Genomic DNA, 14,153 nt, shown 5'->3' with positions numbered 1-14,153 from the left:
TTAATGGATCATAACTAGTGCTGGGAGTTAACTTGCCTAGCACTAATCATAACATATCAGGTAATGAGACAAACCGGCCTGCAACAGACTACCTAAGGTTTGTTTTTGGCCTAACCGATCCCCAGAAATGCTACTGGAGCAGTTGTTGATCACTGGTGGCCAAATACCGAGCGGTTAAGAGGAGCGGGGAGTAACCAGTCCGTGACGGTATAAAAACAGTCAATGAAAAAATGTGAATCACCACAACCACGAGAGCGTACAGTCATACACAAGCACAAATATCAGGCTGATGAGTCCTGTGGTATGTGAGACTAGCTGCGGACAGACAGACACACATGCACAGACGACAAGACACATTATCTCCCCACAGGCTTCGCCTAGCAGAGACAAAAAACCACCACGGTAAACGTTGAGCTCAACTGTGTCTTGAGGAAAACATGAACTATACGTAGCATTTGTCCCATAACGGCGTCTTGTTTACCGCATGTTTATTATTAGATGTTTGTTACTTGGTATGATGTCGCTTGTGCGATATAAAAGGTTGAGTTGTTTATTCCAAATTATATTTTATACATAAGAAATGAGTATTTTTTAGTAGCCTATATTTATACAACTCCACACAAATGTGTTCAGAAAGTGAATCTTGATTTTTCCTTTTTACCTACGATATTATTTTGTTTAAGGTTGAACGATGCATTTTATTGGCTTAGTATTCTGAAAATAGAATGGTTGTATAAAAATCATATTGGATGTGACTTTTTAATATTTGTCACCTCCGGAGAGTACAAAGGATTTCAATGAACTGCGAGAAGGAAAGTAGGAAAAGAAGGAGAGGGAGAGGCCGAGGCATGCCTCTCTAATTCACAACAGCTGAAACAATACAGAACCTGCTAGTGGAAAGGGTAAGATGTTACACACACACACACACACACACACACACACACACACACACACACACACACACACACACACACACACACAATCCCAGAAGCCCAAGTCATAACAATCACTCACTTTCTCGATCAGTCACTGACACAGACAGAAAGGTGTGTGTGTGTGTGTGTGTGTGTGTGTGTGTGTGTGTGTGTGTGCGCCAGTAGGTTACAGGAAAGTTTGGCCGGACGAATCCGTTTATATGATTAGAGAAATGATGTTAGAGTGATCCCATCGGTCCCTTAGAGGCACTAAATGAAAACACGCAGACAGAAATACAGCAAGGGTCATGCACTTAGATGTGTACACACACTCACTCACACACACACACACACACACACACACACACACACACACACTAACAGACAGAAAGAGAACAGAACGACAGAAAGTAGTGCAGGAAATATCCAAAGAGCCAGTGAACAGCGCTGCCGTTCCAGATGACGTATGACTTGGATTAGCAGGGGAGTCATGGGAGGGTTACTGGGTTCTGACACACTGAACTCTCCTGACTTAGGGAAGCCAACATGGCTGCTAACGGCGGAAAACGGGTCGACCTGGCCCCCATTCGGTACGGTCTGAATGAACTGTGTAAAAAGACTTGGACTTAACTTGCTCCGACCGCGTTTATTTTTGTTTCACACGTGTCCTAGTGGTCAGTTTCATCATGTGGTTTGGAGAAAGTCTACTTATTTAGTACGACAAGTGAAGAGCAGATTTCTGTGAAGCAGAAGGCCCATAAAACCACAACAGCTGGAATATTGATGGGTTTTAATCGACATAAAATGCGTCTCAGATTAAACATTTTCATTTAGACTCTGGTGCATTAACATACCAGACGATGGACATGCAGCGTGACCCCGTCTCCAATGATTCATGATTTCCAGATCTGAGCAGAAGTATGGCTGAGGGTCTCAGACTCACCCACATTAAATTTGGGCTCAACACAATGTGGGCTACATTACATGGGTTTCTATAAAAACATTATTTGATAAGTAACAGAGTAGTGTTTCTAGACAAGCTATACCATCAACATGTCTATTTTTGTCTTCCTAACTGCTAATTATTAAGATTTAAATGCGTAGGCAGCTCTATAGGTGAAAATTAGGAGACGTTCCAGCGGCACAGCATGGAGCCAGAGAGGACCAGTGCGCTGCTTCACTTCTGCTCCCATCATTAAATAGCTGCTGACACAGTCGGTGCGGGGAAGGACAGTGAGTCACAGGCTCACAGAGGAGGGAAGACTACGGGATGGTGAGGTGGAGACTATGGTAGGATAACACGATAGAAGAGGAGGAGGTGAAAGGTGTGTGTGTGTGTGTGTGTGTGTGTGTGTGTGTGTGTGTGTGTGTGGGGGGGGTGAAGACAGCAGGAGGCGGGCGGTCGTGATTTAGGACAGGGATTTTCACAAACGTGTGTGCATGAAGACACACTCGGGCCTCCTGTTCTGCTGTCACCCAGACTAACCAGCCCTTCACAGGAATGTCCATCTGCAGCTTCGGGTTTAGAGCCTCGCAGCCCCCCTCTGCTACAACACTAGCACGCATGTGTGTGTGTGTGTGTGTGTGGGTGTGTGTGTGTTCTCATCCCACGCCGAGACTATGTCAGCTGCTTAGGGACGGAGGGAGCCAGGGGCATGCAGGGGGATGTTGATGCCACACCTTAACGTGTGTGTGTGTGTGTGTGTGTGTGTATTTGTGTGTGAGGGTGGGGTGAGGAGACAGCTGAGATTCTAGATTGCACCCCAAAAAAGACTGGAATCAGAGGCATCCTGTTATGCAGGGTGCATGCACACACACACACACACACACACACACACACACACACACACACACACACACACACACACACACACACACACACACACACACACACACACACACACACACACCTCTCCACGGCCCGCAGAGCAACCCTAAATACAAACAGATTCCACAGTAGCACATATGTGCAGACAGGACGGCCATGTATAAACATGTACGTGGTAAATAGCAATATTCTGACAGCGAACCAGGCTGCATCGTTTTGATCCGCTTTGAACGCTTTCTTTAAATGTGAGAACTTTTTAAAACTTTTTCAAATGTAAAATGTCTGAACACCAGCAGCTGTACAATAACTTAGCTTAAAAGGGCCAGTGTGTAGCATTTAGGGAGGATCTATTGGCAGAAATTAAAGGTAGTTACCCTATTTGGAATGTGGAAGAGTGACGTCGAGCCGCCGGATACGGCTCTGGTAGAGGCAGCGACCTGTCAATCACAGTAGCCCCGCCCTAAATCATAACCTGCTTTATGGTCTATTTGACTCTAAATGGATCATAATTTACTAAATGAACATCACGCTGTATTGAAGAAGACTTGAAACTGGAGATTGAGACCATAAACTCATGTTTACAATGTTGACTGAGGGAATAAATCAAGAGAGAAGTAGAGTCATTTTCTCATAGACTTCTATACAACCAGAGGAGTCGCCCCCTGATGGCAGAACCGGAGGTTGCTGCCTGGTCGGCCACAGACGTCTCAGTCGATTGCAATCTGCTAACCTCGCCGCTTGATGCCGCCAAATCCTACACACAACGCATTCCGGTTGGTACCAAAAACTAATTGAGGTTTTATACCTAAAAGGTTTTATTTACATATACGTATAGTTTTATGAACGAATGCTTATTTCTGACAGGAATGCTTCTAAAGAAGAAGCAGACAGCAGAAGACTGCGCTCTCTCTCTCTCTCTCTCTCTCTCTCTCTCTCTCTCGTTGACCCAGTAATTCTCTGTGAGATCACCGTTGGAAAGTTTAAACAATAATCTGACTACATCACCTCCCGCTCCCATGACCCCTTATTCCATGGCTAACCTCCGCCCATAACCCCCCAACACACACACACACACACACACACACACACACACACACACACACACACACACACACACACACACACACACACACACACACACACACACACACACACACACACACACACACCGTCCTGAGCCCCCTCAGGCTGTCTTTCTAAGCATTGGCATGACATCATCCCTCTGGATTGGGAATGGGGTCTGGTGGGGGAGGGGAGGGGTGAGGAGAGAGGGTGGCCTGGTGTGTTTTGGAGCCAGACAGACATGTTTAGGTTTGAAAATGAGCCCGAGCTGGATCGGTTACAGAAAAAGAAAAAGGGGGGGGGTTGAAGGTAGAGGGAGGTGGAAACAAAGCAGGACGGGGGGGGGGGAGAGATATTCACAGCTTTTTTAGGACAGAGGCAAATATGTGCTACAATATGGAGTGAATATGGAGTGATGGTATAGTAAAAAAAAGGGTGAGAGAGGACACTGCCTCCCCTCTTTCCCATTATCTCTCTCTGAGCATCCTGCTCTCCATGACGACCGGCCGTCGTTCTCTCCGTTTGACTCGTATTTTTCTGTCTTATTCTCAACAATATGTCCCCTTCCCTGTGTTGTCCTCCTATAAATATCCCTCTAACCCCCCAGATAGAGTGACAGACCATTTCTCCATGCTCTATAAACCCTGCAGACAGCAGCTATTGAACATTCTACCCTCCACACAGCCTGCACCTCGGTGAGCCAGTCTTCACAGCGTTAATGGAGGAAAATGTTAATCAGTGCAAGGATAATATGATTAACACCTACATTCATCTTATTCTGTCTGGGCTCAGCAATGCCTTCTTTTATTATTCTTAACCATGCATGAAAATAAAACTAAACCGAAAGGATGTACTGAATAGTTAGAGCTTCATCATAATGCAGACTTGTGTGATCCAAACATTTCTTCATCCTTCATCTTCGTCCGCTTATCCGGGTTCGGATCGCGAAACATTTCCAATTCAAGTAAAAAAAATTTACATTTTTATCGAACTAAATATTTTAATATTATCCTCATTAGTTGGCATTTAGGCTTTCAAAAACAACATTTTCACTGCGGTCAAAAAAACAGTTTGCTCCCCCGCACTGATGAGTTATTTAATTACTAAAGAAAGTTGATCTACTGTAGTTATTTATTTTTTCAGATATTTATTGCCACCGGTTATATTCCCTTTTATCTCTCTTTATCCGTTCAGGTTCCTCTAGTTTTCTTAGGTTTATTTATTTAATCATTTAAGATGCCACAGATTCTTGTCCAAAATACAAATTACTCTAAAATCAATGCAGGGATCAGAAAGAAAACTGAAGAAGCCGCTTCGAGTTCCTTTGGTTTGATATTAAAATTGTTCCCTATGAAGTGGTTTATATCCGGGAAAAATACATGTGAATCTCTTAGAATCATGTAAACGTGTTGACTGATATATTTCTTAAAGCAGATTGTTAGTGCACCTGTAAACCCGCTTGATTCAATTAACTGTCCACCAGACAAAATACACAGAGCTGCTTCATACTCTCTTTCTGATCTGGCTCTCATTTTTCAAGTGTAACCTATTTAGCTTCTCTCTCTCTGAATCTCTTTCTCTCTCACCCTCGTCTGTCTTTCCCTCTTTCAACACCTCTTTATCTCCTCCGTCTGTTTGTTCTCTGCCACACAATTACTCGGCTTGCTCTCATTAAGGCACCGCCGAGGGGAGGGGGGGGGGGGACCCAGAAACAGATGACTGCGATGAAGAAGAAACAAGCAGACGCAGAGAGGTTAGTAGGTCAAGAAAGAGATGTAAAGGCAATGAAGAGGTTTCCCTCAATATCCAAATAATCAAATTAAGACGAGAGAAAAAAGAAGAGAGTCGAGATGAGGATGAAGAGAACCGGGAGAAAAAATGATCTCACGGAGTGGAAAGAAGCACGTCCTTTGATCCACCCACACATCTCAACAGTGGAGCCGATAACTGTCCACAGGACGAGCAGAATCCTGCTTAATTTTTCAAAGGCGTGTAAACTATTAGCTGTCCTATCAAATGACTCATCGATCGTTTGAAAGGAAATAACAGGACCTTCTGGTGTGCCGGTTGTGCGGGGGGACTGGTTTTCTAAAGTGGACAGGATGTTACATCATGGTGAGAAAAATGTGCTCTTTAATGACAGTAGTGAAGACTGAAAGAGAGGTCTGTGCCCATAAAGCAAGCAATGAAATACAATGGAGGTGCCAGCAAAGCGCATTCCTGAGGTCGGCTACGATGGACGTCTACATGGGAAAGAGGAATTCCTCTTTAATGCAGAAACAAACTACAGTCGTTCAGGTCTTCATGCTTAAATATCACAAGACGGAAACAAACCAGGAATTCATGTGAAGCATAACAACACATGCAATTATATATATGTTCAAGTGAGTCCGTAAACACGGCCTTTCTAGCATTGATGCGTTTATGTCCACTTTGCTGCTTTAAAAAGAGGACAACTCTATATCCTGTATGAAAATATGAACAGCATTTCTGGTCCTCAAACAGGTACTTTATAATAATCATCAAATAGAAACGAGCATCTCAACTGTCCTATAGAGGAAAGAAAAGCTTCATGATCCAGCAGCGTGATCAGGCATTTCATGTGTGTGACTGATCATAATCACTGACTCCTGACACACCACGAGAGTCCTCGCTCTCTCTCTCTCACACACACACACACACACACACACAGACCTAAACACACACACACACACACACACACACACCTAAACACACACACCATTACCTCATGGTCTCTAGAGGTATGAGCAAGAGAAGAGGATGGTACAGACACATCACAAATATTGAATGTAACTCTTCAGGACGCACGCGCACAGAGAACACATGTTACACTGAGAGTTTTCTGTTCATCTGAGCAAGTAACATTCAGTGGCATGATGGGAAAAGAGGAGAATGTGGACACAAGCACATACGACCTTTTCACCCCCTGAGTTCAGTTAGAGACTCATGTCACACAATGAGGCGGATATTATGGCTGCCTCAGCCAATGAGAACAGGAAAACCAATCCAAGCGGAATCATTCGGAAAGAGGGACTTCAGATTTCAATCAGATTCTCCGACCAGCCTCAACGCACAGTGATATCTTCTTCTACGGGACCTCTGCCACTTCACACACTTGTATCCATATACACCACATTTACACCCGTGTAGGTGACCAGCAAGAAGAAGTCCAGCCTACCTTAAACTCCTGCAGCTGCTGTTTGATCATCTCCACCTCTGTGCCGACCATGCCCTGAGAGTTCAGCCCGTCTTCGGCCCTTCCCAGCAGGCCTTGCAGCTCGGCTACCAGCCTGTAGAACTCCCGGACCCTCTCAGCCGCGTCCTCGATCTGGTCCAACCTGGCCTGACCGCGCTCGCTCAGCTGGAGTACAGAAATAAAGGAACTCGTAACTAGATGAAACTGATTTAACTTTTACATCACATAAAAGGAGCTGCGCTGAACGATGCCACCGCCATCGTCATCGTCTTCCTCCACCCCTCACCTTGCCCGCCTGGCGGCTCAGAGCCTCCGACTCCCTCCTGAGAGCCAGGAGGTCGGGGGAGGAGCCTTCCCGCCGCAGCATGGTGGTGCAGTCCGACGTGTGACCCTCCAGCTCCGCCTTGAGGTCGGCCAGACGGGACAGGAAGCCCTTCAGGGCATCAGCCTGGGAGGCCAGGGAGTCCGCGTCGCGTCCGACGGGGCTGAGGGAGTCCAGCTCGTCATCAAGGTCGGCGATGCGCGAGAACACGTCGCGCACGTGGGACTGAACCTCGCCGACGCCCTGCAGCCGGGACTCCAGGGACGAGCAGCACTGCTCGATCTGACGGAGGAAAGAGAGCGAGAGGGAAAAGCCAAGTTAATGTGTGCATCATCATAAAGTACATACAAAAATTCACAAAATGAAACCTCTGAAAGGCATAGAATCATTTTTATTCAAGGTGTCAGACTGAATCCGAAAGAAAAAACTGAAAAACTTTTAAAAAACAAGGTATCAAATCTGAAATCATGACTTAGCAGGTCCACTTTTGGAAACATTTTTGGAGTGAAGTCGCAATATGTCACACGTCAAGTCACGTTTGTCGAGTGGCCAAAGAAAGCAGACATTTACGATGAAAGGAGGACAGTGGTGCCATTTCTGTGATATACAAAAGGTCAACTAATCAAACACAGAGGAGCCTGTGTGAACGGAGCAAATCACCGGAAACCGAGTAACGTGTGACCGATCAGAGGATGCTGCAACACAACGGCAAGTAAAAAAAGATGGTCTAATGTGCAAGAAAGAGACAGTAGAAGCATTATCTAAGAGGAGGGTGATCTGCATCATCTCTGCAGCAACGACATCCGATCAATATTTTAAAAAAATAAATAAAAACATCTCAGTGAATAATAGTAGTCCAGTTGTTTTATAGACAGTGAAAGTGAGAGTTCCTGTGATGGCTGTAACCTTAAATGGAACATCGGGGAGCTGGATTGCAGAAAATAGATGCGACGCTGTGGGTGCTGAATTCACAAAGCTCTGGTTTACATTTCAAACTGTGATAAAGTGTTGAACGTCCACAATGACCATATACGACGACTGTAACTCAAATGGCCGAAACTCTTCTGTCAGCTACGCTTGCTCTGCGTTCTCTCAGCTCTACGACACTTGTCTGCTAAGCCCCCCTAAGAACATGTGGCCTAACAGCCTTGAGCATTTACCAGAAAGACATTTTTATTATTAAAAAAAAGGTCTCTGTTCATGACCAATACTCACCCTACCACACTATTTAGTATGCCAGAAAAAATATTTCGTGTCAAATGCAGTATGCAAAAAAACCCGGTGTCCTTCTGCATCAGGTGCATTTTGCAGTATGCAAGCCGGCATGCTTTTCTGACTATTCTGACCCACAATCCATTGCGCAGTTAGCATGACACTGGTTGCCTCGACCAAAAGCCAATGGGATATTTCTGTTTGATTATTGCAGAAAATAAGTGATACTTCAGCAAGATGATCTTTTTTTAAGACACATAAAAGCTTTAAGATTGGTGAGAGGGGTATTTTACGTTGGAGAACAAAACGTTAAAATGTCTTCAGCTTGTGTTCACCACAGACCTTATTTTAGGCATCAAACCAAAAACACATTCAAAAACACATCGACTTTGAGACGAGGGAACCGGAAGTGCAAAAAAAGCATTTTATGTTTTTTTGGACTTATTCCTGAAGCCCTTTATATAAGTGTGAGGGTCAAAGGTCAAGTCGTAGTATGTCCCGGTTGAATGCAATGCAATGGAAGGACCGCTGCAGTACTTTCCAATAGTAAATAGAAAAATGCTCCTCACCTTGTCAGTTACGCCCTCATACTCTCTCTCTGTGTCTCTGGCCTGCTCCTGAAGCCTCTGTGCCCCCTCGGTGCTGCCTCCCAGCGTCTGGGGTGCGTCCTGTACCAGCCCCTGGGCCAGGTCTCTGAGGTAGACCACCTGAGGCTTCAGGGACCTCAGACTCTCCTGCTGACTTCTCAGCCGCTCCAGACTCTTAGCACTGCATGCCTGAAGGGGAGAGAGGTAAACATGAATTGCCATCGACTTCTTTTTAAAAGAACAATAAAAGTGACATGAGGACAATGTTTCACAGTACCTGTGGTCCCAGAGCCTCCTGGACTTCAATCTGGTGCTTGGCGGCCTCCAGCCTCCTCTCTGCAGCCTGCCGGCCCTCTTCAAACTCCTTCAGGCGGCCCGTCAGCTCCTCCAGCTGGGAGGTGCGGTTGTGGAGCCTCTCGCCCAGTCCGTCCACTCTGCGGTTCAGCTGGGCCTTCTCATCTCGTACCTTCAGAAAAAAAAAATATACATATAATTCCACAAGCATAAAAATAATATAAAAATGATTTACTGAGAGTAGAAAGTCTGAAAACTGCATACCTCCTCCTCCCCGATGCAGCATTGTTCCAGCAGCTGATCTGCTGCAGTATTGAAGGCCTCGAGAAGAGGTTGTCGTCTTTCGAGGTCCAGTGCCAGACCCCGGGCCTTCTGCAAGGCTTCGTCCAGGGCCGCAGAGTCCAGCGACGGCTGGATCTCCCCGTCTTTCTGGTCGCACTCCGCTAACCACGGTATGAGCTCGGCCTTGTGCTGCTGGTAGGCTTCCGCTTTGCTCAGCGTGGTCTTCAGCCTGCTCTCTCGCTCCGAGATCCCCTGGTTCAGCCCCTCCCAGTCCTGCTTCAGGGCGGCAAGGCGGGACTGCAGGGCGGACCGCTCGTCTCCGCCCGCGGGGAGGGTGGCGAGCAGCGACGCCCCCTCGGCTTGAATCAGCTCGTAGGAACCTCGCTGGCTGGCGACCGCGCGCTGGAGGTCGTCCGTCTGCGCCAGCAGGGAGCGGACGGCCTCCGGCTGACAGGGCAGAGAGTCGCTTGGGGACTCTCTGGGATCGGCCCGCTTGTCGAGCCAGGAGCGTAACTCCTCGAACATCTGCTGGAACTGCTGCGTGGACGACAGGGCGGCCTGGAGCTGAGACAGGCCGTCGGCTAGAGGAGAGAGAAAAGCATGAGGGATTACAAACGTAAACACTGAAAAACTAGTTCAAACAAATAGGATTTAGGGAGTTTTTGTTATATTTATTTTAGCTGACTTGCTCGTTGTGTACTTGTAATCCAAACAATATTCCCATTACAGCTAAAGAGGGATTACATTTGAAACGGAATATTGTTCGACTACATCAAACCTTAATTCATCAAAGTGAACCATTATCTCTCTGGAGAACACTATCGGCATATAAATTAAGTATAATACAAATATACCAGAGCCCTCATTTTGCACACTTACTATATAAACCTCATAAAGTCCACAAACCTGCACGCTCCTCCAAGTTCTTCAGCGGCCCGCTGACACTCTCCAGTCGTTTACTCAGCTCTTCCTTCAAGTATGGTTCGGCCACGATGGTGCTCAGCTCGCTGCAGAGCCGCTCGGCCTCGGCCAGCTCGGTGCGCCGTCTCTCGAGCTCCGAGCGGATCTCTCCGGTTTCCTGCAGGCGCCGTTTCAGCGCCTCGGGTTGGGCGCTCAGCGAGGCCTGACCGTCCAGCCTCTCGGCCAGAGCAGAAACGCTGGAGGAGAGCTCTCGGAGCAAGGCCTGAGCCGGAGGAGGAAGAGGAGGGCGAGGGTTAGAAGATGACACCGTCATGGTGACGGTTTAATGCGACGCCATACAACCAATCTAGACTAGACTCACCTGGTACCGCCCGCTGGTTCCTTGGGCCTGGTCGATGTGGTTCGATCTCTGGGTCAGTCGGTTTGTGAGGTCCTCCCACTGCTGGGTGATAGAGCCCAGCTCGGACCGCACCTCCGCCAGGTCCTTGGGGTCCTGAGCAGAGTCGTCGGTCTGGGAGAGGATCCCCTCTGCGGACTGGGTCAGCTGGTCAAACTGTGGATGCCTGGTCTCGAACTCTCGCAGCATGAACTTGAAGAAAGAGGATTATTTCGGTTAATCAGGAACTTAAATATCGAGTTAGGGGTTAAATATTATATAGTGATTTGGAATTTAAATTGTAGCATGTAAGTCTTAAATATACCAAGCCTTAAAATATGTATAATATCTAATAAATGAATCTAATAAATTAACGGAAAGTGTATATATTTGTATTTACAGTGCAAGAAACGTATTAATACACAGTAGCTGTTTTCATTATTCTGTGGTTTTCTTTTCATGTATTTCTCCTCATGATGGATTTTCTGTAGCGTCTACTGTCTCTCACACACCTGTGCTTGTTGCTTCTGCGTGTTGAGCATGTTGGGGTCGATGCTCAGCGGCCCCAACACGCTCATCATCAGCTCCTTCTCCCTCAGCCACGGGCCCAGCTGGGCCGCCGCCGAGGCAAAGCTGCCCAGCCTGTCGGCACACGTCTCCAGCTCCGTCTGCCTCTGGGCCGCGGTCTGATTGGCCGTCTGCCAGCGGGAGTCTGGAGGAATATGACCAATAGAGGCTTGTTGGTGAGTGGGAGGAACACAAAATGTTGATGAATGCGTATATATGTTTTTGGAAACAGGTCGTCATGAAGTGTATTCATTGTTACACGTTACAGTCTCGTCTCCTTCCATTGCTTTTGAAGTTGTCCAACATTAAAAGGTGCAATGTGTCCAACCCGTCCCGTCTTGTAATACCACTTGTAACTGAAGAGGCGACAGTGAGTCGCTGTAGCGTCCAGTCTGTCCTCGGTCCATCGTGAGAGGACGGAGAAGTAGAGCTGCCCCGAGGGCTCGTCGGTCACATTGGAGGTCAAGGGTCCGTGTACGTTTTGATAGCTTATTTGTTGGATTAAAACCAAAGTGGCAGAAACAGAAGACGACTCGTTTTTTCATTTCATCCTCGCCGCCACCAGGAGGCTACTTCTCCGGGAGGAGGGTGGACAGCTGTTTCCCGTTTGTAAAACAAACTATCAAAGCGTACACAGACTGTACTGCCTGGGTCAGTAAACACAACTTAGACCGACACCACACGTGAAGATTAGAAGATAGCAGTATTATTTTTACCAGCTGTCAGGGTTTCAACAGTTGAATTGTGTATTATTGCCCTGCTGTTAGTAAGTAGATGGCTATATTTATATATAAATGAAGACTGTAAAATTAGATTTTATGGACCCAGCAGTAGAGGTGAAATGCTGCCACGTATTTGTTTGGAGCATGTGGCCAAGTATTACACAATGCACCTTTAAAGTCCTATTATAGCACAGTGGAAAAAAACTAACAAAACAATCTTCATCCTTTGTCCCTCCTCTGACTCCTCTCTGTCTCTCCAACTCATGTTCTGAGCATCCTTCAGTGCTTGTGTGTGTGTGTGTGTGTGTGTGTGTGTGTGTGTGTGTGTGTGTGTGTGTGTGTGTGTGTGTGCATTCAGTCCACGTGACTCTGAAAAGGCATTATAAAATATGAAATATGAAGGCCCCCTTCTTGGATTTCATATTAAATATTTCTGTCTTGGTTACCTCATAGGAGGCCCTAGTATAAATATCAAGTATGCGAGTGAACAAATAGCTCCGACAGGAACACTTCCCACTCTCTCCCTGGATAATATTGATCTCAGCTCCTCGCCATCTCTTAGAAGAAACAATTCGAAATTCTGAGGCACAGTGCCACTTTGTTTTTAAAGGTTTTCAGCAACACGCCACAATAACAGCGACTACTCTTGTTTCCTTTGTTTCTCAGTTTTAAGCCCCCCCCTTTACTACTTCAGTGTTTGCCTTTTGGCACCTGCGTGATCTGAGACAGAGCTGTAATCAATCTAGTTTGTTGAAAAGGGCTGTCTCATCATCTTGTCATACGTCCTCATGTATTTTTTTTTTTTGTCATCTGCAGCACCTACCAATCTCTTGCAGCTGCTGTCTCCAGGTGTCTGCCTCAGGAGAATCAGGATTGTCAGCAATCAGCTTCCTCAGCGTGCTCTTCAGCTCCTCCACCTTCCCAGAGTGCTCGGCCAGCTCTGAAAGCAGGGCCTTAAGAAGAAAGCGAGGTCAGGACATAAACTGAAAACAACTTAAATACACCCCAACAAGAGAAGCACAAACAAAATGTAGCAGCGAGCTGTTTCCAGGCTTCATGAAGCTGAGCGACGTCATGTCAACTGGTTTCATTCCGTCTAAAGGAGTGAGAACAATCACACACTGGTTTCATCATTACACTGTATGCAGCCTTTCATTAATTACACTCTCAAAGTCCCGCCAGTCATATTTCTTGGAAAGCATTATGGGGATACTTTTAGACAGCTTGATTAAAAACATTCACCAAGTTTGGTGATGTTTGAAAAAATTGATTTATGGCCAAATAAGCACCAGACACATGCACATGTTTGGTGCTACACACATGGTCCAACATTGTCAGGAAACATATCCTGTAAGTTTCGTAGTGATTGGACCAAACATTTCTGATTTAGGCTGATTTGTGCTATGCCCCACCCATTTTCTGCTTTTGCCTTGACTTAGTCATTTCAAAAGGTCCAAGAGGCTTTTCTGTGGAGCACGCTGACCTGGATATTTGGACCAAATTTTAAGTCGGTCGGACTTGTGTGAGGGGCGTGGCCTTTACAAAAAACACATGTTTGGGCGTTAATTACAGCGCCATCTCTTGATGCCAATTAGACGCATATTTCCTGGGAAGGACCTGCACATCATTTCCAGTTATTGGACTGAGTTTCATGTTTCTAGCTCGTTCCAGCTCACTGGAATTTGAGCCACGGCACACAGTCAAGGTTTGAGCCCTAATTGGTTCATGAATACATGAGCATTGTGATTTGTGAATTTAGATATCAGCAGATATGCTTGTGTCAATGTGGGTACTATAAAAACTGAAAATGGGTGGAAAGGTGACCAATGCTCATGTAGGGAAAGGGTCA

At 46.3% G+C, this 14,153-nt stretch overlaps 1 protein-coding gene across 1 annotated transcript; it reads right to left on the bottom strand.

Moving 5' to 3' along the window:
- Window positions 1-6,701: 6,701 nt before the first annotated feature.
- On the bottom strand, window positions 6,702-13,738 carry LOC137888893 (microtubule-actin cross-linking factor 1-like). The gene is made up of 9 exons (XM_068732400.1): window positions 13,128-13,738; window positions 11,528-11,727; window positions 11,001-11,228; window positions 10,625-10,901; window positions 9,701-10,299; window positions 9,420-9,608; window positions 9,125-9,331; window positions 7,308-7,625; window positions 6,702-7,186 (listed from the first exon to the last, which is right to left on the bottom strand). The coding sequence occupies exons 2-9, from the start codon at window positions 11,594-11,596 to the stop codon at window positions 6,962-6,964; spliced, it is 2,112 nt and encodes a 703-aa protein (XP_068588501.1). The 5' UTR covers window positions 11,597-11,727; window positions 13,128-13,738; the 3' UTR covers window positions 6,702-6,961.
- Window positions 13,739-14,153: the final 415 nt, after the last annotated feature.

This window comes from Cebidichthys violaceus, unplaced genomic scaffold (genome assembly GCF_023349555.1).
Source record: "Cebidichthys violaceus isolate CVI_PGR_0920_01 unplaced genomic scaffold, fCebVio1.0.p SCAF_588, whole genome shotgun sequence".
NCBI classification, from domain to species: domain Eukaryota; kingdom Metazoa; phylum Chordata; class Actinopteri; order Perciformes; family Stichaeidae; genus Cebidichthys; species Cebidichthys violaceus.
The sequence above is the reverse complement of the archived record's forward strand: the minus strand, read 5'-3'. Positions and strand labels throughout refer to the sequence as shown.

What these genes read in the sequence shown, in the direction of transcription:
- LOC137888893 (XM_068732400.1), bottom strand. Translation starts at nt 11,596, where the DNA reads ATGATGAGCGTGTTGGGGCCGCTGAGCATCGACCCCAACATGCTCAAC. An exon ending in CGCAGAAGCAACAAGCACAG is followed by an intron (nt 11,229 to 11,527) that starts GTGTGTGAGAGA and finishes TCTTTCTTCAAG; the next exon opens with TTCATGCTGCGAGAGTTCGA. An exon ending in GCTGCATCGGGGAGGAGGAG is followed by an intron (nt 9,609 to 9,700) that starts GTATGCAGTTTT and finishes TTTTTTCTGAAG; the next exon opens with GTACGAGATGAGAAGGCCCA.